The 26,439-nt window shown below is 40.1% G+C and overlaps 1 protein-coding gene across 5 annotated transcripts; it reads right to left on the reverse strand.

The window, feature by feature from the left end:
• Positions 1-538: 538 nt before the first annotated feature.
• On the reverse strand, positions 539-19,040 carry slc25a16 (solute carrier family 25 member 16). Of its 5 annotated transcripts, none has more exons than XM_007899145.2 (10): positions 18,995-19,040; positions 10,952-11,093; positions 9,547-9,639; positions 8,871-9,004; positions 8,403-8,466; positions 6,420-6,541; positions 4,647-4,713; positions 3,729-3,891; positions 3,086-3,154; positions 539-2,096 (listed from the first exon to the last, which is right to left on the reverse strand). In XM_007899145.2, exons 2-10 carry the CDS (start codon positions 11,019-11,021, stop codon positions 1,940-1,942), a joined length of 939 nt encoding a protein of 312 aa, XP_007897336.1. In that variant the 5' UTR covers positions 11,022-11,093; positions 18,995-19,040; the 3' UTR covers positions 539-1,939. The 5 variants fall into 5 exon arrangements, with proteins under 5 accessions (XP_007897336.1, XP_042192602.1, XP_042192603.1 ...); XM_042336668.1 differs by lacking the exon at positions 18,995-19,040 and adding an exon at positions 13,862-14,084; XM_042336669.1 differs by lacking the exon at positions 18,995-19,040 and adding an exon at positions 13,858-14,072.
• Between the last annotated feature and the right edge of the window lie 7,399 nt (positions 19,041-26,439).

Consider the following 26,439-nt stretch of genomic DNA (forward strand, 5'->3'; position numbering starts at 1 on the left):
AGAGACTTTTCCAATTGGTGTTTATTTTGGAAACCATTTCTAGCACATTACAAATTGTAGACAGGCTTGAACAGGATCTGTCTGAATTCAAATTCATCCCAAAACTAAACATTTGGAGAAGGAAATGTCAAACTCTGGTTCAGAGGGTTTGAATAACAAGTCAACATTAAACAGCCAGTTTGACATTATTATTTCATGTTTGTTACAATAAATACCAGTTAGGTTTGTTACGTTTTTAAATCTTATCAGTCATGATTTATTTGCAATTTGCCAGCTAATACTCAAAAGGATCTATTGTACATCAAAGTACAAATGCTGACAGTTTACAGATGTATATTGAAACAGTTACCATAAAGAGCCAAGTTTCAAAAATCCTTAAGTGCAACTCTCACCACAAAATGAGTTTGAAAGTGACCTACCTTGTAGTCAATTCAATGTATGCATCTGCTACACTGCTGGATTTTGATTAACAGTGATGAAGGTTGACTTTGAAGGCTACATTTTAGAGATGTTATTTAAGAACAGGACTGAGATCTGATTGATCTTTATGGAAATGCTAAAAAAGACCTTTATGGAATAAAACAGACATCAGAATACTGCATAAAACAAAAGGCAAAATATTGTAGATGCTGGAAATCTGAAATAAAAACACAAGTCGCTGGAAACACTAAGTGGATCAGGCAGCATCTATGGAGAGAGGAAAGTGCGTTAATGTTTCAGGGCAACGACCTTTCGTGAGAATTCGGGTGTCTGACCTGCTAAGTGTTCCCAGCCGCTTCTGCTTTTGTTTCAGAATAGAGCGTGTCTCACAGGAAAAAACATACCACTTGTACTCCACACTAAAATAAACAATCTATTGTGGGGATTACCAGAAATACAAATTGTCACCTTGAGTTATTTCTAGTTTCACAATGTCTGGCTGTTAACTAGGTTGTCAAATACAAACTGTACAGGTCTGGGTGAAGTTATAGAATCTTCCAGCATCGAAGGCCATTCAGAGCATCATGCCTGTCCCAGTCCTTTAAAAGATTTTGTGGGCGAAATAGAGGATTGGGGAGGAACTAAACTTCAGAGCTCAAGATTTCTCATCAGATTACTTTAGTGCTCACATAAAATTGGTTTACCTCATCCAAGCCACGTGGCCTTAGAAAATCTGTTCAATCCATCTTAGTTACTTAAATAGTGAGCCACAGCCAAATGGGACCATTAAATGGTGGAACTGGGTTCAGGCCAATCATTCACCATTATGGGTAAAAAAAAATTGCATTTTCATAGTGCAGCATGACAGCATCTTAAAAGATCTTCACAGATAATAAGGTCAATTGTAGAAATTTTTTGTCAGCAAACAGCCATTTGTACCAGTATGGTTTCACAGACAGATAGGTGAATTAATCTGGAGGACTGTTAAGACAGGCACCGCAATAAGCTGTTCTATATTTTGAAAATATTGTAGATGTAGTAGTTTTACTGTCCAGCTGAATAGGCAAAGGACCTTAATGTCTCTTTCAAAACATGCATCTCCATTGCTGCAGCGTCCCCAAGCTCAAGCTTCCATCCAAGAACTGGTATGAGGAGAGTCACTGGGAGGTCTGCAAACAGTTCACCATCTTGCATTAGACACTTAGGTAGCTGAGACTGGGCAAGAAAGAGTTTGTGCTTCACACAAATATTGCAGCAACGGCTTCTAAGGAATTTAAAAAGCACACAAATGCCCATTTTCCAACACTGTCTGGATCAAAAGTTTAATAAAATAAATGAAAAAGTCTGGTCTTCACACATGATCATGGCAAACATTCATCATCACGGTATTCACAGTGAAAATTTCCACAGGGTAAAAATAAGTAACACCTGGTTTGGAAATTCAACAGTCCAGTACAAGCAATCTGGTGGTATTTTTCAATACACAGACTCCCTCCATAGACCAGGTATGAAAATGTTCTTAGTTGAGATGAAGTAATTGTTTCATGAATTCATATGTAGTGAATGCCACTGCTTGTGAGGGAATGCAACGGATGTAATTGAGCGACAGTCCACGATAAAGGCCATTTCGGATTCCATGTGTATGGTAGACATGCCTCAGGGTCTTGGTCATTGTGCTAACAGAAAACAACGTTCAGTTAAATAAGATATTAAACTTTCATAATTCTCCATTGTAAAGACTACAAATCTTGATTTAAGAAAACAACAACCCATTTTGTGGGTTATTGTATACTTTGAGTCCCGGAGCGTAGTGGTTAATGCACTCGCCTCGTAGGCAAGAGGCCCTTGGTGAAACCTTAGGCAAGTTTCCTGTTTACCTAACAGTAACTAGGAACCCGGTTGTTAGTCGATTGATGAATCACTTTCCTGGAGTAATATTCCCTCAAAAAAAAATTTGGTCACTCAGTCCACGACTGTTTGTGAGACACTGCAATTGGCTGCCACATTTCACCCACAAAATACAGTCAATCCACTTTACAATATATTCTGTGACATTTGAGACATCTCAATGATGTGACAAGGCAATATATCAAATGCAAGGATTATTATTAATTATTATATTGAGTTGAAGCATCCTCACACACTTTTGGAAGCTTGGCAACAATTTGATGGGACAATCACAGAAGTAATGTGCATTTGGCCTGGTGTTGACCAGGTTTACCTCATGTGCTCTCTCCTGCATGTAAAGTGGAGGATTCCTCACCAGGGAACAGTAGGTTGGGAGTAGGTAGGGTGGAACACACTTCTAAATTAAAGATAGACTCTACAAGTTAGGCTTTTTTTTCCTGTTGCATGATCCATAAACAGTCATAAAAGTCATAAAAATATTCCTTGGTTTTGATATAGTGCCTTTCACATCAGGAGAATGTCTTAAAGCACATCGCAAAATTTACTGCAATTCTTTTCTCACGCACAACTTTAATTCTTCTCTTCAACCGTGCCTTCAGCTCCCCTCTCAACTCTCTACCCCCTCCTCGCTCCCTCCCTTCCCTCACCCTGACCATTTCCCCCCTGCTCGGGTCCCGACCCAACTGTCCAGCGCCTTAGGACGTCCTCCCGACGTGAAAGGCGCTCTATAAATGCATCTTGTTGTTGTTGTAATTACCAATGTTTGTCGTAATCTGCCATCACAGCTCCTAACTGCATCCGTCTGCGAGCTACATCCAAAGGATAGCTATAAAGAAAAGGAAAAGGATTCAACACTATGTTCAAATAGGTTATAAATAACCATTTATTTAGCGGAAGAATATTGTGGGTGGAGATGGAATTAGATACTTTTCCAAAAAATCTTTACTCTGTCAGGGCACTTATTTCAAACCCACTGAGTAGGCAGGACTTGGAAGGGGAGGCCAGTCACTGAATCCTCCCACTCAGCTCCTTTTAACCCTGCAAGCCAAAGCCCTGACGTGTAGGATGGTCCTAGCTGAAGAAGCAGCAGGAAAGCGTACCAAACAGCGATATCAATGGCAAGCTGTGCGGTTTTAGCTGGTGAGGTTTCAGCGTTACTCCAATGCACTCTGGGGGCCCTCAAGCCTTGGCTCTTGCCAACCTGTGCCTAATACATCCCAGATTTAGGAAAGAAGGACGTGTGCCATCAGAGGGACAGTGCGCATTCCATTCCAACAATCTAGCACTGGAGTTTCCATGTGTAGGTGGGATACATAGAATTCTCAGTTTGGTTTGGATACGTTTAATGGGTGATGGGTTTCCGCATGTGTTCAGCTCACTGAAAAAAAATCAAAACTCACGATACTGTTTGGGCAAAGGCTCCTGCTATTCCACCACAGAGCAAGTTCACATGAGTTTTCAATACTAAAACATTGGGATTATCAGATGAAGGTTTTCCAAGGTGGGCAGGAGCATAAGTAAGACCAACACTCTTCAAGGTGCCAAAAGTGAAGAATGAAACACCTGAAATTAAAGCAGATTGAATGCCTCATGTTTAAGTTCTCAGTTTTTTCAAACAGCATTACCCCCAACAATGAACAAGCGAATAAAGAAGCTGGTAACTGGTGAATTGCAATAAACAATTACCATGAAGCAATTCAGTTAAAGACCATGAACACTTAATCGAAGGAATTAAAAGAATCAATTGGGACTAGTTAGCAATTTATAAAAAGCCACTGGGAATGGGTACATATTGTTATGAAGTTGTATTTATTTTGTCAAGACTCAAACTCAACAACACACCTTTACTGAATGAGTATGCATTACAATTAGAACAGTAATCTTTCGGGGTTAATTTTGTACTTATCGAGGCAAAAAGAGCACAATTTTTACTGTTTGTATACAGCACCACTAATACAAAACAAATATAGAAAAAAGCTCCCTCTACAGGCAACTGACAATAGATCGTAAAACTCCTTAAGCAAAAAATAGGAATAATCACTCTAGTTTAGTTGCCACTTAGTTTAGTTATAAATAACTAGGTTGAAACTGTCTAAACCACATTCAATTAAAACACTGGACAGCTGTGCAAGACAGGAGATTTATATCACCAGCTGAGCTTGGATTCACCTCTAGTTCATGGAACACTGCTCTGATCCCAAACCCAGGAATTACATAAGTACACAATCGTCTACAAAATATACAGCTACTTGTGAAGCACTTTGTTAAAATAAAAACAGTTAAGATTTAGATATTCCTATTTAGATTGGCCAAAATACCTGCATAAGGAGCCATTCCAATAATTGTAGGGATCAGGCCTCTGTAAAATCCACTGTAACCTCCTTCCTGATAAACAAAAGAAAAAATGCTTGTACTCCAAGACTCTCAACATCATTTAATCCACAATTTACCAGTTTAATGGAAAAAGTAAACATGTGGTTCACTAATTGCACCTCAGTTTCCTAGTGAGATGATAAACATTAGAATGATAGGGGTTCTAAATAAGATAAACTGGGTGGCAAAAACAGGTTCCTTTCAGGCCAGCAGTGCCTATTTATTTTGTCAAGACTCAAACTCGACAACACACCTTTACTGAGTGAGTATGCATTACATTCAGAACAATAATCTTTCATAATCAAAAATGACTAAAGGCAAGATAACAGAAATAAAGAAAAACAAGAGTTAGGCATCATTCAAAAGCTAGATTTATTTTGTAAATTCACTATGTAAGTATTTTGTAAGTACTATATTGCACAGTAGTTGTGTGGCACCTAGTGGATGAACTGAGCACTGTAGAAAGATAGAGAGCCAGTATTCCTGTTTTAATAATTTCATGTCATCCAGATACTGTGAGCAATTAACAGGTTGTTCATCCATCAATCCTAAGATCTTGCTCACCCTCTGGAAAGAAACGAATGCGAGCTGCAATTCACATGCAAGCAGCATTCCGCATCCGGAATTTCAGGAAACGTAGAAAGAGCCAGACATGAAGAAACGCTGATAATAATAATAATAATAATAATAATAATCCTTGCATTTGATATAGCGCTTTTCACGTCGGGAGGACGTCCCAAAGCGCTTCACAGAACACACTGTAAAGTGAATTGACTGTATATTTGTGGGCGAACGCGGCAGCCAATTGCGCACAGCAATGTCCCACAGTCGTAGATTGAAAATGACCAATTTTATTATTGTTTTTGGTTTTGGAGGGATTATTATTAGGCGTGTGGAGTAAGGAAACTTGCCCAAGGTTTCGCCCTGCCTGGAATTGAACTCAGGTCTCTCACTTGCAAAGCGAGTGCTCTAACCACTGAGCTACAGGACTCCACAAATAATAATGATAAATAAGCAGTTGAGACTCTTTGATACGAAAAATGTACTACTTTAAGCGTGCAATAAACAGCGGAGATGGAAAAATAAAAATAAAAAAGAGAAAAAAAGAAAAACAATAAATATAAGGTAAAAGAATAAACACTCCCACATTTATGACACAAATTTGATTAAATGAGAGGAAAATGCTTCTCTCCCTGCCATCGCCCACCCCTAAAAGTTGTTTTGAAAAAGAGCTAAAAAATAATAGCATGAACACATCACAGATTTGGGGATTGCACTCCTGCACGTAAGGTATTTAAGCACTCTGGGATGCTATCCTGTGTGAAGGGTGCTATATAAATACAAGTTGTTGTTATATGCTTATCTTAGGGATGGGATGTGAAGGATCATGTAGCTGACACCATAATATTTTAAAGGAACATCTCACCGCCATGATCTTTCCCTGGCAAAACATTTAAACTAGTGCTAAAGCCTAGAAGATCTGAAAAGGAAGAATTCTGTTTTTAAACTTTACAGCAGAATAATGAACCTTGGACATTTCAAAATATTCTAAATACCTAAAGTTTTCCACATTTTTTGAAATCTTGAAATTCTGTACTTCAGTCAAAGTGACAGTGAACCACTAGCATCTCAATGTTAGACATTCAGCCCTTTTATATCACCATTCCTCAAAATCATATCATTTGATTATTTCTTGTGAGTTTCAGCAAAATACGCACCAGAGTATAAATGACCTTGAAAGCATCGATAATTCCATTGTACCTTTGATCACCCTTCACTTGAAATGCCAATCTTACTCGAATTACATCAAGCGGATAGGTACACAAGACTGCTGTTATCCCTGGAAAATAACATCAGTTACTTTAGTTTGCATTTCAAGCCCTTCCCTGAAAAGACAAAGGGAACATTAAAAACCTAAACTAACAGAGATTGTTCAAAATACTCACAACTTACATCAGACTATTTAATAAATAGGTGAATTATCATGTGTTCTACATTAAGCGCTCCGAAATGCTGCCCAGCTTGAATGCAAGTTGTTGTTTTAGTTAAGTAGTTGAAAAGCAACAATAAAAGGCTATGGGGTAGTGCAAGTTGGATTAGATTCTAACCATAACCCTAATGTAGTAAGCATTATTGCTGTACAATTTTCTAGCAAGATTTCTTTGGAAGAGGAAGCCAGGCTTTAGATTATATCTAGATATTATAAAAAAATTAAAATAATAATTTGGTCACTCAATCCACGACTCTTTGTAGGGCACTGCTGTGCGCAATTGTTTGCCGGGTTTCGTCCACAAAATATACAGTCAATTCACTTTAAAGTATATTCTCGAAGATGTGATGCGACACTATATTAAATGCAAGGATTATTATATTTTCGTTAAAATGCTTTATCTTACCCTTTTTCCAACGTTTCTAGATCATACAATTTCCTGAAGCTAATCCTTGTTTCAAAATATTATGACAACAACTTGTATTTGTATAGTGCCCTTCACATAAGGCAACGTCTTGGAGCGCATTACAAGGTTAGGGTTGGATGGAGATAGTCATAGATGCATTCAAAGAAATTTGAGGTGGGATTTAGAGAGAGTGAGGGAGCGAGACCGAGGATATTAATGGAATGCTATCTGTCCCTGTCTACTTCCAGACAAAATTCTACTTGCTGTAAAGAGGGGGCATGATCTGTATCACGAGACAACAAACTGTTGGTCAATGTGTAGGCATTGCACAATTGGTGTCATTAAACGTTCAGCTATGTCATTAGTTGACTGAAACCTTTCAGGCCTGCCTGCAATGCACAATACCTGAAATAAAACCTTCTGCACAATTTGCCATGCAGTTCAATGGCAGTTTGTTTTTCCTTCCAAATACTGTAAAAGCACAAATTGTTATGCAGAAACATTTAATATTGTATATTAATGATATCATTCTGCAACACCGATTTTCTAACAGATGCACAATGTTCCATAAAGAAGCATTCTTTTGCTCAGGAGAACAAGATGTAGTGCTATAAAACATTCCTTACAGTTGTAAGATTTTCAAAGGCAGATTTTAAGATATGTGGCCATTTATTATATAAAATATTAAAATATGCATGACAAAAAAGTGAGCTTGAAACTCAGTCTGACAAAAATTTAATAATAATTCAGCACTATCCTTCAATCTGGAACAGAAAGTACATAGAACCTGGAACCTCCATGATATCATTGAAATACAATACTAAATGTATCGCTGCCTAACAGTTTTTTAACATAGTGGCTGATGAGAAAGTGGAACACACTGCTAGAAGCTGTGCTTGAAGCATCAATGCTTTACAAGAAAACACAATGCACACGTGAAGAAGAGGGATATGGGAGCAGGCTAGGGTTGGGGATAGGTGGAGGATCATTTAGAATATAAACACATAGACTAATTGGGCTGAATAGCCAACTTTTTTGCTGTAGATTCTTTGTAATTATATGAAAGGGTCTGTGCACCATCTCCCACAAATGACAGATCCAAAATTGAAGACTTTCTGAAGGAAAATATTACTAACTCACTTTCATACAAGTTAACATAATTCAGACAATACAGTTCATTTCTTCCTCAACATTATCAATTACCAAGAAGCACAGTTGTTTTTCTTATGTTAAATCAACATTTTTTCAATAATCTATTGAGAAAGGTGTGCATTACATTATTACATTTTAACAAGAAACAATCACCTGCCATGGATCCTGCCATCAATCTGTGAATGTGCCCAGATATGCCAATTGTCTCATTGACAAACTGTAATACAATAATTGATTTTTTTATTCACAATTATACAACCATACATTCTCACCAAGGTTCCAAACATACTGTAAGACCAAGGGATATGTAAAATAATGTTTCAATTATTTTCACTTCAGCACACTCAGCATTTTTTTTTAAAAATTCATTCTTCCTCTTCTAGGTCAATTTTCTGATCGATAAACACCATTTTTTTATTAATGAGAATGAATCAGTTCAATATTCAAGATACTGATGTATTATGTGATATTTGTCAAACATTTAACTCATTGCTACAATGAAGATTATTATTTTTATTATTACTTTGTTAAACTAAACGATTTGAGATGGGGTATATATATTTATAATGGATTTTAAAATATTCTTAATTCATTGGTAGTCAAACTGTTGGTTGACCTTACCTTTCTGTAATGGTTAAATGACATGAACTGAATGGCACCATAAGGAAAGATTCTAATCATCATGGCCCCATTTCCTTTATATAATCCAAGGAAGCCTTCTTTCTTTGGGACAGCGCAAAGAGTAGCGAACACTCCTGTGATAAAAATGCCAGTCAAAATTTGTGCAAAAAAGCTTTTACCACAGGATCATTGCAGAAATGCACATCATTCAAAAAGTACCATTTATAGCAAATAAGAGTTTAAAAGGAAATCTCTGTGCAACTCCCAATTTAGAAAGTTTTGATAACTACCCCCTTCAAATTCCTTCTCTGCTCTCCTGACAGGAGTTATCCATGTTGGGTTACAGTTCCGTTAGCATGGCATTTCAACATTCTGCCTAGTATTATATTATCATATTACTGCTTTAAACTGCATCCTGGAAACCCTTCACCTTGCCCCTTTCCTCGCCTCCTTCAAGGTCTGTCTTAAGACCTTCCTCTTTGCCCACTCCTTCAGTCATCACCCCCCTCCAACCCTCCAAAATCCAACCCCCCAGCTCGGGTCTGTCCTGTGCCTCCTGACGTGAAAGGTGCTATATTAATTCAATTTGCTGTTATTGCCTTTGTATTCTAGCAAGTCATAATGCATGCGAGTGGAAAAAGCCCACCAAATAAAGAACATTTTGGGGATTGGTTACCGAGGTGTTTATAATGAGGACTATGAGCCTGTAGTAAAACCTTCACTCTGTCCAGCGGTGCAATTGTTGATTTGGCGCAACATCCTGCAATTCCTGCAAAAAGAAAATTCTATATGTGGTAATTCAAGAATAAAAGTTGCACCTGCACAAAACCAAGTATAGAATAGTTCTTCCAAAAACGTTTTTGGGCCTCGCACGCATAGAACACAAAGAAACCGTTGTAATTTATTGCTACTCCTCTTCTGAAGGCGTTGACTTACGAGAAGAATGGTTCCATGGTTGCCCTCCAATTCCTCACCCAACTGAACTTTGTTCATGTGCTCAACTTAGACAAGAGAGTGGGAAGCAGGGTTTGCCCATAGGTTGTTGTAATAACCAAGTCTAATCCTCTCCTCACTCTACATTCACACATGCAGAGGCGAGGGTACAACCTACTGAAACAAGTTGATCCTGAAAACATTGCAAGTGCTCTCACTTGGTTTTTGATGAAAAGCCCAGAGAACTAGCACAGGTATATATATCAGACAACTAGCAAGCAAAGGGTTCAACTTTTGCAAGACAAGCATTATTTACTAAAATCTGCTGAGCAACACAGTAAGAAACGTTTCATGAACTGTTTATTGCCATCATCTTCCAGACCACAAGACAGGGGCATGTCTTAGCTACCACTAAAAGCACAACTATGCTTAGGAAAATAAGTTATTGTCACGTATTGTTATTACAAGGGATATCAGCAGACACAAAGATAGAAAGAGGGAAAAGTAGGGAAAAAAATAAGAATGGGATATAAAACATCCAAATTGACCACTTTATAAGGAGCAAGTTTCCACAATGGGAACAGCAAGTCAGAACAAAGCATGGCACTAATGCACCTAGAAGCAGGGTGAAACTATGCTTGTCTGTTCAACTGCATTACATAGGATTCTTGGTATGCAAGTTAGCTTGCGATTACTTGGAAGCAAATTTTACAATTCCTGATCTAAGCCACTAGATGGAATGCTAAACTATGGCACAACATATTAGGGTAGAGTGGGACGAGGTAAACTGCCACAGTCATCTCACCCTGTTACAAGCACACATCTTGTCATCCGAACACAGAGTGACAAACAGTGGGCTCGGAGTAATCCCTGACCAAAAAATCTCCTGACCGTCCAGCTAAAGGAGGCTGTGTGTGATGGAAACAGCTCCTGCAGGAAACAGAAAGGTGTAAATGGCAACAATACCAAAGAAAATGAACCCTCAACACAATTCATAAATTTACCGTCATTTAGCTGATGAAATAAACTTATTGATCTTCACTTCAAAGCGTATTATGAACCATGCTGAAGGTAACTAAATAAATCCAATAATGTCAAACAATGATATCACATTATCAACAAATAATTAAGAATATGTTTTGCATTACCTCCTGCTGTAAAGGATCGCAGCCAATAGAATTGCTTACGATTGGTGGGGGCAGATGCCTCTGTTGTCATGACTGGTATGTCTGAACCGTTTACATTCGAGGTTGGTTCCGAACGGTCTCTCGGATGGGTTACATGTAAATACTAGAAAAGAATATCAATCAATGTATCAAAACTATTCAACGCAATCAAAAAGTTATTTATTTATTCAAACTATTCCTTTTTTAAAATAAATATCTGAAACAAAAGAAATGCACAGCAGGTCAATCAGCATCTGAAAGGGAAAAAATAGATGAATATTTTAGGTTCGACTCTTCATCAAACAGAGAGAGATGTTCTGATGAGAGGTCCTGTCTAAAATGTTAACTGATTTTTCTCTTTCAGAACTGCTGTGGATTTTCGGCATTCCTATTCAGAATTCTAACCATTCAGTTTTTTTTATATATTGCCTGTCAACCAAGCAACATTTGTTGGTCATTTAGTGGTAAAACTCCATTACTGCTTTTTAAAAATTATTTAGACTTTTCAATATACAAATATTGAATTATTACAATGCAATATACAGCATTGCAAATGTAATATAAGGGTGAACAACGAGAAAGAACAAATGAAACAACCTGCATTTCTATAGCACCTTTCATGTACTGTAATGTCTCAAAGCACTTTATCGAGAAAGTTAGTCACTGAGCAGGGAGGATGGGGGAAGAAGGAGAAGGTGTCCAGACTACACAGTCAAAGAGGTAAGGGTCAAACAAGGATAAGGCTGAGGAATTTTAGGAGGAAGTTCTAAAGAGTAGGGACGTAGCAAGTGAAGGTGGGGCAGAGGAGGTGAGGAATGCGCAGTGCAGCATGCCCAAGTTAGCCTAGTGAAACGGCGGGCAGGAGAGCAAGGCTGAAATCACAGATGTAGGGAGGGGCAAGGCCATGTAGGGATTTGTATGCAAGAGAATCTATCCAGGGGGAGACAGTGGAGCCTAGCGTTAACGGGCAAATACAGCTTGGTTATAATAGAAATGCGAGTAGCTGAAATTTGGATAAATTGGTGATTTGGGACGGTAAAAAATGGGGAGACTGACATGGAGGACACTGGAAAAGTCCATAAGTTAAATAGAAAGGGAAACTTTGTGGACGGTATTACAAAATAAATTTGGCTCAAAGTAAGAAAGAAGTTCCAAAGGTACAGAGAGAGAGGGAACTGAGCGAGTCTGGCGAAAATGCAAATTCATTGGAGTGTGGATTTTGGGCTAACTCTCTGGTAAATCACTCAGGTATTATAATACGCGATCAAATCAGTTAGTATAGATGGAGCCTGGCACTTTTGGGCAAGCAAAGCTTTGTGAGATAAGAATACGAGTAACTGAAATTGAAACAGTTGATGCCGTAACATGCAGAGCCTGCATGGACTTGAGCTGAACATTTTGGAGCTTTAGGAGCAGCTGGAGACACTGTCGGATACAGGATGCTGAAGGGCTCCTTCAGGAATGGATAATTTGTGAGGAAGGGAAGTGGGTGATCATACACTGGGTAGAAAGTAGATGGAAAGTAACAGTGCAAGAGAGCATTGCCTTGTCAAATTGTTATACAGTACTTGATTTCTATGACAGACATAACACTGTGAAGAACACAACTTCCTGGGTGGGGTAGAGGAGTGAAGGACAGGAATAAACAGACACTTGTGTAACCAAATGCTCAAGGCCCAAATGGATTTCTGGAATAAGAGACACAACAAGCCGGTGCAGAACGGGAGGCAAAAAAACCAGAAATTGTGGTTTAAGATGGAACTAAAACAACAACAGAACACTCGCTTTGCAAGCGGGAGACCTGAGTTCAATTCCAGGCACAGGGCGAAACCTTGGGCAAGTTTCCTTACTCCACACTCCTAATAATAAACCCTCCAAAACCAAAAACAATAATAAATTGGTCATTTTCAATCCACGACTGTTTGTGGGACATTGCTGTGCGCAATTGGCTGCCGCGTTCGCCCACAAATATACAGTCAATTCACTTTACGGTGTGTTCTGTGAAGCGCTTTGGGACGTCCTCCCGACGTGAAAAGCGCTATATCAAATGCAAGGATTATTATTGTTATTAATCAGGGATTTGGACCCGAGCTGGGGACAGAGATAGGTACGAGTAGTTTGCGTGTCCTGCAAATTGATTTTTGAGAAGTTAGATTAAAAAGCCGTACTTCAAGGGTATGAACCTCAGGATTACTCCCTGCATCATGATCCAATCAGCACAGGACTGCTGTGGAAATAAGATGTTGCTCATTCACTTCATGGCTGCTGGAGGGGTATTGCCGAGCACAGATCTGCTGCTGCTTTCACTACAAAAATACAATCACTCCACAATGACTCTTAAGGTACTTTGAGACGTTTTGACGACGTAATAAAATGCCAGGATTATTGCATGTTATGTTTTGGTGGTTAGTGGGTGGTGGGGGGGGGGGGGGGGGGGGGGGGAGGGGTTAAGGGGAGGGGGTGGTTTAAGGGAAGGGAATGGGGGGCGTAAAAGAGGGGTCGCTGACCAGTATCAGTATCGAAACGTCGCTTGGGAACAGCGTTGGCAAAAGAACTGTCAGCCATCGGCAACACGCAGTCAAACTGCGCTTTAATAAACAAAAGGACGTGGTTCCGGGCGCCAACCCGAGTCCCGGGGGCACAGCGCAGCGCAGCGCAGGTGCGGCCCCGGCGGTGCGGACACCGTGAAACCCCCATCCCCCCCCAAACGTGGTGGTCGCGAACGCGACTCTCGCTCGAACGATCGGCGAGAATGTCCCACTCACCCCCGCAACTCGCCCGGTGTGAGAGTCGTCCCGCCCACAGACATGTCCTGCAAACGTTACACGACTTCCTCCTCACACTCAATCACTATATATATATATATATACAACGGCAATATGACTGACTGACTGCCTGTCCGGCCTGAGCCTGGGCTGCCGTTATCCTCGAGCAAATGTCGGCCTCCTTCAGCAGCTTAGCCCCAGCGCTGTCTGCTCCCCCTACAGATCCGGTCCCGCTCCCACATGTTCGCCACCTCCGCTCCGAGTCCGTGTGGGTCTGTCTGTCTGTCTGTCCCCTCTCACCCCTCACCCTCACCCCGCGCGCCGCGCGCCACCGACGCCCGTCACGCGAGATCCAGAACCGACGCTCGTCGACCGCGCCTGCGCTGCGCTCGCGTCGCCAACTGCCAACCGCTCACACTCCCCGCGTGACACCACCAACTGCCAACCGCCCTCACTCCCCCTGTGCCACCACCAACTGCCAACCGCCCTCACTCCGCCTGTGCCACCACCAACTGCCAACCGCCCTCACTCCCCCTGTGCCACCACCAACTGCCAACCGCCCTCACTCCCCCTGTGCCACCACCAACTGCCAACCGCCCTCACTCCCCCTGTGCCACCACCAACTGCCAACCGCCCTCACTCCCCACGTGCCACCACCAACTGCCAACCGCCCTCACTCCGCCTGTGCCACCACCAACTGCCAACCGCCCTCACTCCCCCTGTGCCACCACCAACTGCCAACTGCCCTCACTCCGCCTGTGCCACCACCAACTGCCAACCGCCCTCACTCTGCCTGTGCCACCACCAACTGCCAACCGCCCTCACTCCGCCTGTGCCACCACCAACTGTCCACACGCCCCCTGTGCCACCACCAACTGCCAACTGTCCAAATTCCCCGCGTGCCACCACCAACTGCCAACTGCCCACACTCCCCCTGTGCTACCACCAACTGTCCACACGCCCTCTGTGTCACCACCAACTGCCAACCGCCCATACTCCCCTTATGCGAACGCCAACTGCCAACCATCCAAACTCCTCCTGTGCCACTGCCAACTGCCCACAATCCCCACGTGCCACCACCAACTGGAACCACCCATACTCCCCTTATGCGAACGCCAACTGCCAACTATCCATACTCCCTCCGTGCCACCACCAACTGCCAACCGCCCACACTCCCCCTGTGCTACCACCAACTGTCCACACTCCCCCTGTGCCACCACCAACTGCCAACTGCCCCCACTCCCTGCGTGCCACCACCAACTGCCAACTGCCCACACTCCCTGTGTGCCACCACCAACTGCCAACCGTCCAAACCCCCCTGTGCCACCACCAACTGTCCACACACCCCCTGTGCCACCACCAACTGCCAAACGTCTGCACTCCCCCTGTGCACTGCCAACCGTTCACACCCCTCTGTGCCACTGCCAACCATCCACACTTCCCTTATGCCACCACCAACTGCCCACTCCCTCTGTGCCACCACCAACGTCCCACACTCACTTGTGCCACAACCAACCAACCACAATATTCTTGTGCCACCACCAACCACCCACACCCCCTGTGCCACCACCAACCACCCACACTCCCATGTGCCACCAACAACCGCCCACACCCCCTGTGCCACCAGCCGCCCACCCTCCCCCTGTGCCACCACCAACTGCCAAACGTCCAACTCCCCCTGGGCTACCACCAATTGCCAACCATCCACACTCCCCCATGCCACCACCAACTGCCAACCGTCCACACTTCCCCTATGCCACCACCAACTGCCCACATTCCCCTGTGCCACTGTCAACTGGCCACATTCCCCCTTTGCCAGCACCAAGTGCCAACTCCCCACACTCCCCCTGTGCCACTGCCAACTGCCTGCATTCCCCTTGTGCGACTGACAACTGTCCACACTCCCCTGTGCCAACATCAATCACCCAAACTCCCATGTGCTACCACCAACTGCCCACTCTTCCTGTAGGCGGTTACATAAATAAGAAGAATCCCTGCATTTGATACAGCGCTTTATCACGTTTTCGAGACGTCTCAAAGCGCTTCACAGGATACACTGTAAAATTAATTGACTGTATAGTTTGTCGGTGAAACACGGCAGCCAATTGCGCACAGCAGTGTCCCTCAAACAGTTGTGGATCGATAACAATAATAATTTATTCTTTTTTATTATTATTCATTATTATTATTTGTTATTTATTATTTATTGATCATAATAATTTGTTTTAAGGAATTATTACTTCATGTTCCTCAATATTACTCTGATAAAACATCTTGCAAGACATTTTGTTCTTCACAGTACGAGAACATAGCCAAAAACAGCTGATGAAAGTTCATGTGTTGTGCCACTCCATGTATGAAGACAACTCCTTCATTATGGACAAGAATGGGATTTTGATGTCTTACAATATCAATAAAGTGTGATCAGTGATTTTACAGTAAGTATGAACATAAGAATTGCTAGACAGGAGAAGACCAAGGTCCCTCTAATTCACCTTTGCCTATCCTGGCAGTCGTATGTACATGTCATGTCCCAAACTATGTATTGTATCCCAAGATATTATTTCCTAAAATAAATCTATCTCATTTGCTTCCACAGTCTCCCTGTGGAGCCTGTTCCATACATTTGCTATTCTCACACTGAAATAATGTTTCCACAGGTTTGTTTTGAATTTACCCCCCTTCAATCGCCGGCCATGTCCTCTGATTCTACTGTTCTGGAGAAGATAAAACTGCTTATCATGGTCTACATTATCCAGTCCCTTTAGAATCTTAAAATCTGCAATTCTATCATCTCTCAACCTTCTCTGTTCCAGTGTGAACATGCCCAGTTTACTTAATCGCTCCTCATAGTCAAGTCACTCCATCCCCTCAATCATTCTGGTTGCCCTCTTCCGTATTCTCTCAATCGCTACAATATATTTTTTGCAGTGACCAGAACCACACTCGGTATTCCAAATATCGTCGCACCAATGATCTATGGTGGGGATTACACCACTATTTCGGCTCAATACTGCCCTCTTGATACAAGCCAGCATCTGGTTTGCCTTATTCATTGCCACTGAGCATTGTTGCGATAGCTTCAATTTAATGTCAATCAGGACTCTCATGTCCCTTTCATTTAATAAATCCAAATGTCTGTTTGCTATATGCACTTTTACTGTAATTACGCAAAAGTTCAAATAACACATTGCTTATGCATCAAAAAAATATATATACATTTGGCTCAGAAATAAGTGACTTTATGCACATTCTTCATTATTGAATGCTTCTCATTACTTTTTAAGCGCTCTGGAGCGCTACTCTAGTGAAGGGCGCTATATAAATGAATGTTGTTATATGAACTTATAGAATCTTCATTTTATTGCATTATTGTAGATGAAAACTTGAGCAAAAAAAATGTAATCCTTTATTACAATGACAAATGCTATACCATACCCATTTACACGACTGTTTGTGGGACACTGCTATGTGCAATTGGCTTCCGCGTTTCGCCCACCAATCATAGTCAATTCACTTTACAGTATATTCTGTGAAGCGCTTTTAGACGTCTAGAAGACGTAAAAAGGCGCTAAATCAAATGCAAGGATTATTATTATAACAAGCATAGGTGATGATAATCTTTAATAATAGTAATCCTTATATTTGGTATAGTGCTTTCCACTTTGAGAGGACATCTCAAAGCACTTCACAGGATTTACAGTAAAGGGGTGTGATTGTAATTTGTAGGTGGAATGTATAATGCACATATCCATATGTGAGAATTGATGTCAAAATAACTATTTCAGGGGATGTTAATAAATAAAATAATGAAATGTTTCACTAATCTTTGCTCTTAACACCATAAGTGTAATCATGCAGAAAGTATACTTTTGATATTCTGTCTCTTAATGACGCATATAATAATAATCCTTGCATTTGATATAAAGCCTTATCACATCAGCTTGGGCAAAGTAATGGATATTTTTGAGCATCTGTGGAACTGTACCTCAGTTTAATTCAGTACCATTAGTAGAAAAGAATTGAGGATTTTAGAAAGCAGAAGGAAAAAATAATCCATTATTTTACCAGTTAAGATAGTGAAGTGTATATGGAGAGGTTAATAAATAAACTGACTGAATATAACTTAAGGAATTTTATGTTAAAAATATGACACAGTTTGCTGTTTTCTGGATTGTGTAATTAGAGTTTTAAGAAGTGGGTGTGCTCCTGGCAATGGTCATGTAGTATGTTACCAGTCATTAGAAGTACTTGAGTGGGGCCAGACATTTTTCGTGGAGGAGTAGAAGTCATCCAGAGGCTGCTCTCACTCACCTCTTACTGGCTGAACACAGAGTGGTATTGGCAAAGATGTTAACCTATGGAAGACACTGTCAGTGACTATGGAATGAGCTATAAACATTCCAAAAAGAAGGGACAGAGTCTTATTGAACCAGGAATGGGAGATTAACCAACGAGTTACATAATTAAAAAAAAGCAAAACGAAGATGAAAATGGTCTAAGCAGGTCCTGTAAATACAATACAATTTATATACCACCTTTCGTGCTGGGAGGACATCTCAAAGTGCTCGACACTTCTGGCTGGGTGCCAATTTATATCTCAATTCATGGAAATATTTGTCATTCCAGAAATCTTTACATGAACAAGATATTGTTACATGAAATACTTTAACCAACAAAGAACTTAAACAGTTTATTAATCAGTAACTAATAATAATAATAATAATCCTTGCATTTGATATAGCGCTTTTCATGTCGGGAGGACATCCCAAAGCGCTTCACAGAACACACTGTAAAGTGAATTGACTGTATACTTGTGGGCGAACGCGGCAGCCAATTGCGCACAGCAATGTCCCAGAAACAGTCGTAGATTGAAAATGACCAATTTATTATTGTTTTTGATTTTGGAGGGATTATTATTAGGCGTGTGGAGTAAGGAAACTTGCCCAAGGTTTCGCCATGCCTGGAATTGAACTCAGGTCTCTCACTTGCAAAGCGAGTGCTCTAACCACTGAGCTACAGGACTCCACACTATGTTATTAACTGCTTGCCTTAAAATGAGCTCTTTATCAAATCTGATATGAAATGCAATTTTTAATAAAAAACTAATTTTCAAAATACATTTATTCATCTATAAGGTCTCATGTTTCAGCAAAAGTGTCAAAAGGTGACGCTGATCTGGAGCAAACGGATTAGCATCCAGGACCAGGAAGGAACCTTATCCCAGGTTAACACAACAGTCAGCTGAAAATGGACTCACCGCAGATGTTGCTTCAATCTTGTCAGGCTAGCATGCCCAACATAGCAGGTTACCATCTGTTGTACTGGCAGAATGGGAAATTTCTTCTCTCAGGTAGGAAACAACCTAAACTTATTTTTATTTAACAATTTTTTGAAATTATTTTAAATAATATATTGAAATCTGTTGAAGTCTAGACTGCTGTGCCAAGATATGCTAAATGAATCTTAGATTGTTTTACAACATGAGAATGTTGAATTAACTGGTTCATTAATCAGAAAACAACTCAAATAAAACTAGTGATAGTTTTAATTTGTAATAATTTTCCCTAGAGATGATTTTTTTGGAGGGGAGGGGATGAAGACATGTGATATTTACTGGCTATACTAGCAGGGTGGAAAGAAGTGTTGGTATTTTGTGGGTTTTAGCAGATTACAGGAGGAGCTGGTAGCTCCCTGCACCTCTTTCAGTACCTCTTGGCTAACCTGTGTGGGTTAATTGGAGGAGACTCTTTGTGTTCTCCTTCTCCAGGAGATTGATAGATTGAGTAGGTTCATTGAGAATCACTAGTTGTACATATTCTGTTGGATGGAATAGACTTCAAGATTCTCACTTGCACCTACATAACCCTAAATTATCCTCAGCCTCCCCATATCTCTGCAACCTTCTCACTTTCTCAAGTTCAGAAAATGTGACTTTACCATGCTAAGGACTTTCCGATGCTATTAGAGTTATGACATTTGTAAAAGGTGAGAAAAATATTTATTAAGATTGATTTGTGACTTTTAGAAACTTTTGTGAGACTTATAATGTCAAATGTTTAGCTTTACCTTTGCTTATTGAGCCAAATGAACCTTCTACCTTTGGTTGCTCGTTGACAGCTCCCTTCTTCTCCAATGTTCCTCCATGGTCCACTGCTGCGCTTTTATGGTTCCATTCTTACTTGTCCCAATCTGTTACTACATCTCCTCCAATGGCTCTCATTTCACAGCTGCAGGAGCGCCTCTTGTGAACCCATGGGCTTTTTTCATTGTCCTCTGGATTATATACTGCACCCTTGCAATCATCTGCAAGCATCTGGTTAACTTTTATGTGTGTGCTGATTATACACAAATACTTTGTTGCCACAATCCTCAATGGACTGCCAGGACTGTTTCTGTTCCACCTGTCTGACTGCCAGTCTGATATCAAGTCCCAGATGAGTCATACTTTCTACAGTTGAACTTCAACAAAACTGAAGCCATTTTGGTTGGTTTACTCCAGTACTTGCTTGTTTCTGGCTCTGATTCCATCAACTTCCCTGGCTGCTCTCTCAGGCTTACCCACTTGGTTCACATCCTTGGTGCTTTGCTTGATTCTAATTAAGTTGCAAAGCCCACATTCAAGATTGCCTTCTTCGTTTTCTGGACATTTGCCTTCTTATTCTAACTTCACCCCGACTGCTACCCAAATCATCACTGTCTTTAAGATAGATTTTTACAATATTTTTCTTGACAGATTCCCTAACCCAACTCTCCAGAAGCTTCAAATGTATCAGAGCTTTGCTGCTCGAGTTCTTGCCCACAAAAAACTCTGCGCATCTATTACCCCATTACTTCCAAGCTCCCAGTACATCAGAAGATTGATTTTTAAGTTTCTTGCCAGGCTAAAAATCTCTCTACAACCTCAACCCACTTTACCTATGCAATCTTTTCCAGCCTTTTTAAATAAATTCAGCCCAAATGTCTTCTCTTCCAATTACGGTCCTTGGACTCTCCCCACTCCTTTTGCTCTTCCAAAACCACTTTGATTTACTGTCCCTCTCCCTGCCTTCCAAAGCTTTCAAAAACCCTTATTATTTTTAACTGTGCCTTTGAATATCTAATTTTCCTGCTAGCTGTGGCATTTGTCAAATGCTCTGAGGTGGCACTTTAAGTAAAATGGGCAATATAAATGCAAGTTGTTGCGGTATCACAGTTGGTTGTAAACCGGAAGATTTTTTAAATTATCAAGGTTGCAAGCAAATCAGTTTGCCACCAATATTACTTCTGGATTTTCATGTATTAGTCATGCCCATTTCTAATGGGAAGCACAGTTTTGCTGTTTGTAGGTCATATATAAATTGTGATGATCGACTGAACAGTTTCAAAGCTATTGGAGTCGTAATGTATTCAAAGTACCACTGAATTGGGTTAAATCCAATGGCACCCAATTTCAAAAGAATTCAAGATTTTGATGGTAGGAGGTCATCTATAAATACAATATGATGGTCGACTAAACAGTTTCAAAGTTATTTGCAGTGAGAATCAAGTGTTATGAACATGACTTACTACAGTACATACTATTATACTGTTAAGGGCTTAAAGAGAGTGACCACAATTGGAGAGTACTTGACACCAAAAGGGCACGATTGTTACATTACTTTTCGGTAGGTGGAACATTTTTATATCACCTCTAAATTTTGTTTAAATAGTCACTTATATACCTTTTTTTCTTCTCAATGCACTGTGCTCATTCCTATTTTATTTATTTGTTATCATTTATTTCTGTTCTCCATTATTTTCTCTTGCAAAATGTTTCTGAAGGACAACTGCATTCTACTAAATTGTCATGTAATCAAAAAAAGGAGTCATACTTGTTCCAAACTTTAGTGTAGTCTAGAAGTATAGATACTTTATGCAAGACTCACTCATAAAGTTCTGTTGCAGTAATAATAATAATCCTTGCATTTGATATAGCACCTTATCACGTCTTTGAGACGTCTCAAAGTGCTTCACAGAATATATTGTAAAGTGAATTGACTGTATATTTTACGTGCAAAATACAGCAGCCAGTTGCACAAAGCAGTATCGCATAAACAGCCAGAGAGTCAGTGACCAATTTTATTTGGGAGATTGTTGGCCAGGACACCAGCAGAAACCTCTTTTTCTTTTTGAATAGTGTCATGGAATCTTTAACGTCCATCTTTAAGAAGGACCAAGGTTTAACGTCTCTTCCAAAAGATGGCACCTCCAACAAAGCCCAGCACTGCATTGGAGTGCTAGCTTGAACTATTTGATTCCAAGTCCTGACGTGGGGCTTGAATCAATAATCTTCTGACTTAGACGAGAGTGCTACGACTGAGCCAGGCTGACACACCTTTTATGTATAATGCCTTTCACGTCAGTAGGATGTCCTAAAAGTGCTTCACAGGACATACTATAATTATGCTGATGGAATGGAATTTCATAGTGGGACATTAGAGGAGTTCTCTATAATATTGTCTGTTCCCTGACTGTCTGTATAGAAAATAATAATGGTGGCTGAGAGATGCTGTTAAGTGAGTAAATATGAAATTATGGAAGAATTGTCAGCGATACTTTCCCTTTCATGTTATACTATAGACATTTTAAATCTAAAACATGGGTGATTTAAGAATCAGAATGGTAGTGAAGAGAAAATGTTCAGCCATGTTCTGAAGTTAAGATAGCTTTGCTATAATTATTTTTTTTGCTTGTTTTTCAGCTTTATGAAATTTCTGTTGAGCATTTTTTTATCCTAAGTTTTAGATCTACTTACTTTTCTGTTTTCAGGCTTTTTTCAACTTCTCATTTTTGAACTATTCATATTTCTTGTACTTTGTCTTTCCTCAATGACTTTGTCTATCTTATGGTTGTAACTCTTGCCATTAAATCTACAGCAATGTTTTACTAGGTTTTAACCAGTTATATTGATATCTGCTTCAAATTCTATTGAAGTATGACATTATGTATGAGGATTGTACAATGCAATATTATGATGTATGCTATTACATGTTGCAGCATGAAATGTAACCTATAAACTGAAAAGACGCTACACTTATGTGCTTACAGTAAAACAAGTATCACTTTGGGATGGTCTCATTTGCAGCCTTCAAAAGTTATTGAGACCGGATTTCCGGAGATGTCAATGCAACTGGTCGCAAAAGTATAGAATGACTGGGATATTCATCACTGGCTCTCACGGTCACCATGCACTGCAGATTACTAGCATTCTACTCGCTTTCAGCTGGTGCCAAACTACCAACTGATTCTTCAGCAGCAGCAGTTGGCTGCTTCTCTATCTTTCGCTTGTTTCAGTTCTCCATTTTAAATTGTCTCCAAGGCCAGCCCCAATAACAGAGAGTTTAGCTACATCATTTAGAAATGAGTGCTTACCAATACGACTTATGTTTTTTTCCAATATCTCCAATTCCCATTCTCCATTTGCAGGCACTGACTGTCAGGATAAAATACTGCAAGTCTATTTTAAAATCTTATCACCTTCAATTTCAGATGGATTTTGAAAGGAACGTTACTGAATATTTAGTGTCTTATATTTTAATTGTCTGCCCACACCTGTGCTAAATGGGAATTTTTCAAAACAACTGCTATATACATAAGTGGGAACATAAGAATAGGAATAGGTCGTTCATTGAGCCTGATCCATTTTATTAGGTCACAGCAGGTCTTTTAATCCACTTTTGCCTTTCCCTTAATACCCTACTTTCCGAGTATCTATCTAACTCCCTAAGCAGGGGTCTCCTTGGAGCTGAACTGGCTCCAAGGTGACATGACTGGAAGAATCGAGCCAGCTCTCTGTGGTCAGGTTTCTGAGCCTGGCAGCACTCCAGGGCACTGCTGATGACAACACAGGCAACCTGGCTCATTGGCAGGACCTGGAAGGGCAAACTAATCACTTGAGGCAGAGAATCATCCCACTCAGCTCCTGTTAACCCTGCACGCCAAAGCCCTAGCGGGTAGAGTGGTCCCAGCTGGACAAGCAGTGGGAAAGCTTGCCAAACAGCAATATCCAATGGCAACCTATGTGGTTTTAGCTGGTTAGACTCCAGCAGTTGCCCCAATGCACACGCAGGGGTCCCCCAAGCAGGAGGGGTCTCTCCGGGGAGAGAGTGTGCATTCCATTCCAACAATCTATCTCTGGAATTTCTATTGTAGGGTGGGATGCATGGAATGCATGGAATTATTATTATTATTATTAATTCTCAGTTTGGTTTGGATATTCCTAAGCATGTGTCAGACACCTGGCTGACCAAATAAAAAATCAAATTCCATTTTAAATATCACAAGTACTTCTGCAGCATTCTACAGCATTCTGTGACAGTGTGTTCCAGCCAAAATATTTGAAAGAAATTCGCAAAATGCCTACTGAGAATCAATTAAAAGAGTGAGATCTTAAGTCTGTATGTGGAAAGGGATGCGCATTTTCATTTCAGCATGTCCAGTAGGGTGAAAGAAATTGCACAATTCGATAATGTTTCACTTCTCCTGAACAAATCAATCTGCATCGTGTGATTGCTAAAAACATTGAAGGCGAGTAACGTTGGTTATTCTACCCTTTTGTACCATTTGAATTGAAAAAACAGAGCTTTCCTATTTGTGTGCTCAAAGCAAGCACAAACTCTCTAGTGTAGTGTCTTTTCATAACGTTTCATAACCACAGGAGAAGCAGTTATTTTCCATCATTAGAATTAAGAAGTGGTGGAATGAGCTGGTTTGTGTTATAAGACCAGTCGACAGCGAGTCATTTGAGATCAACTTTTCATGTTGTCTTGCTGCCCATGCCAAAATAAAAATCTCTGTGAAATTGGCAGGATTATACTCTGTTTGATTTTGTTAAAGTGCACAAGTTTTTGTTGCACCAGCATCATCTGTGTAGTGTAACAGGTTTTAGAGTGTGTTTTCACACAAACAAAAAGTTTGAGTGATATAATGAACCGTGAGAGCAAAGCCTGATTTCTTTGAACCTTGGTTGGTACTTTTCTTTTCGACCGCGCCTTTGGTCACCTTCCTCCCCCCTCCCCCTGGATCGGTCCCGGTATCCGAAACTGTAAAGCGCTCTGAGACGCCAACAGAAGGGAATTCCGAGATTCTTGGGCCAGACAATTCTTTGAGAATTTAGCTTGTGCAAAGTGACACCGAAACAAGTCTAAAATCACAGTAATAAAACTAAATGTATACCTGAAGTAGTTTTAAGTATATTAAACTACAAATATAGCAATAAAATTAATACAACTACTGTACTATTACTATACAATTAATCTTACTCAGTATTACTAAACTAAGCAAAATGCTTAAAAGTTTTGGATAAAAGCTAAAAATCTTTCATTCACTGTATTATTCTTTTTTTTGTCTATTTATATCATTCTCTGACCTATTCTATCTCCCTTGTACATTATTTTTAAATGTCTATATTTAACTCATCTATTTCGCCCACAAAATACACAGTCAGTTCACTTTACAATATATTCTGCGAAGCACTTTGAGAGGACTCAATGACATGTTAAGGCTCTATATCAAAGGCAAGGATTATTTTTTCTTTTATTTTTTCACTATTATGAACTTTGGTTTACATTCTACATTCTACATTCACCACTACCCCTTGATCTATTTAATCTATTCTCCTAATCTTTTTAATTCTGGTGGTGTCCAGCACCATGGACGGGACCCTCCACCTAAATTACTTGGTTTAAAAAAATTAAAAAGCTATCCATTTCCAATGTCGCTGGGATCATAGAGTCTATTCTGAAGGGAGGAGTCTTGTTATTATTGATTGAAAAACAATTTTAAGGGTTGTTTTTCCCCCACTGGTTAAGGTCGAGGACATTCAATTCAGATTTGCGCATATCACTGAAGTATACAGGACATTTTTTTTACAACATGTCAGCATTGGGTACTTACTTTTTTTTATTCTTCCTTTTATTCTTTCTTTGTTTCTTTTTTCTTACCTCATGAGAACTTGTTAGCAGCCCAACGCAGATAGACTATCAAACCTCAGTTATCTTGCTGGTAGTATCCTCGAGGTTGTAAAGTTATCTAGATTCTTCTCTCTCCCCATTCCCCCCCAAGAATGTTTCAAATCTTTTTTCAGCCTATTTAGATCTAATTATGTTTACAATAAATTTATAAAACCTTAAATTTGACATCATGTAGTTATTTCTTTCACGATTAAAACTATAATTGGGACATTTGGTTCTGGGAACAACATCACCTAACAGAAAGGAAAGGAGGGTGAGACAGATTTTTTAAAACAGCTTCTTATCAGGATATTTGTTATATTTGCTCGCAGGCCTCCAGTTTCTGATAGGTATTTTATCAAAATGTTTTTCTGTTGCAAAGTATATCTCTCTATGTACTTTTCCTCGTACTGTCAAAAACTAAATGCAACCTAAAATATAAGGAAACATTGAAAATTATTGAGCTGCCTTGCTAAATAATAAATGAACATTGTCTGTTATATGGCTAGTTTTTATTACAGTTAATCTCTACTGAATAAAAACCTTATACCTCATGCTCAGCCCTTGTTCATGGGTTGGAGTGCTCTGAGAGCAGATTGACCCAAACTGGGGGCCAAAGCAGAACAAAATTTTAAGAGTGTTTCCCTAGGCACAATACATACTGTATATGATATCTGGGAGCCATGCATATCTTGTAATTATGTCACTCATATGATGCCTTTTGGCACTGGTT

This window comes from Callorhinchus milii, unplaced genomic scaffold (assembly GCF_018977255.1).
Source record: "Callorhinchus milii isolate IMCB2004 unplaced genomic scaffold, IMCB_Cmil_1.0 Scaffold7, whole genome shotgun sequence".
Taxonomy (NCBI): Eukaryota; Metazoa; Chordata; class Chondrichthyes; order Chimaeriformes; family Callorhinchidae; genus Callorhinchus; species Callorhinchus milii.

What these genes read in the sequence shown, in the direction of transcription:
- slc25a16 (XM_007899145.2), bottom strand. Translation starts at nt 11,021, where the DNA reads ATGACAACAGAGGCATCTGCCCCCACCAATCGTAAGCAATTCTATTGG. An exon ending in GCGATCCTTTACAGCAGGAG is followed by an intron (nt 9,640 to 10,951) that starts GTAATGCAAAAC and finishes TTCTTTTTGCAG; the next exon opens with GAATTGCAGGATGTTGCGCC. An exon ending in GATGGCAGGATCCATGGCAG is followed by an intron (nt 6,542 to 8,402) that starts GTGATTGTTTCT and finishes GTTATTTTCCAG; the next exon opens with GGATAACAGCAGTCTTGTGT.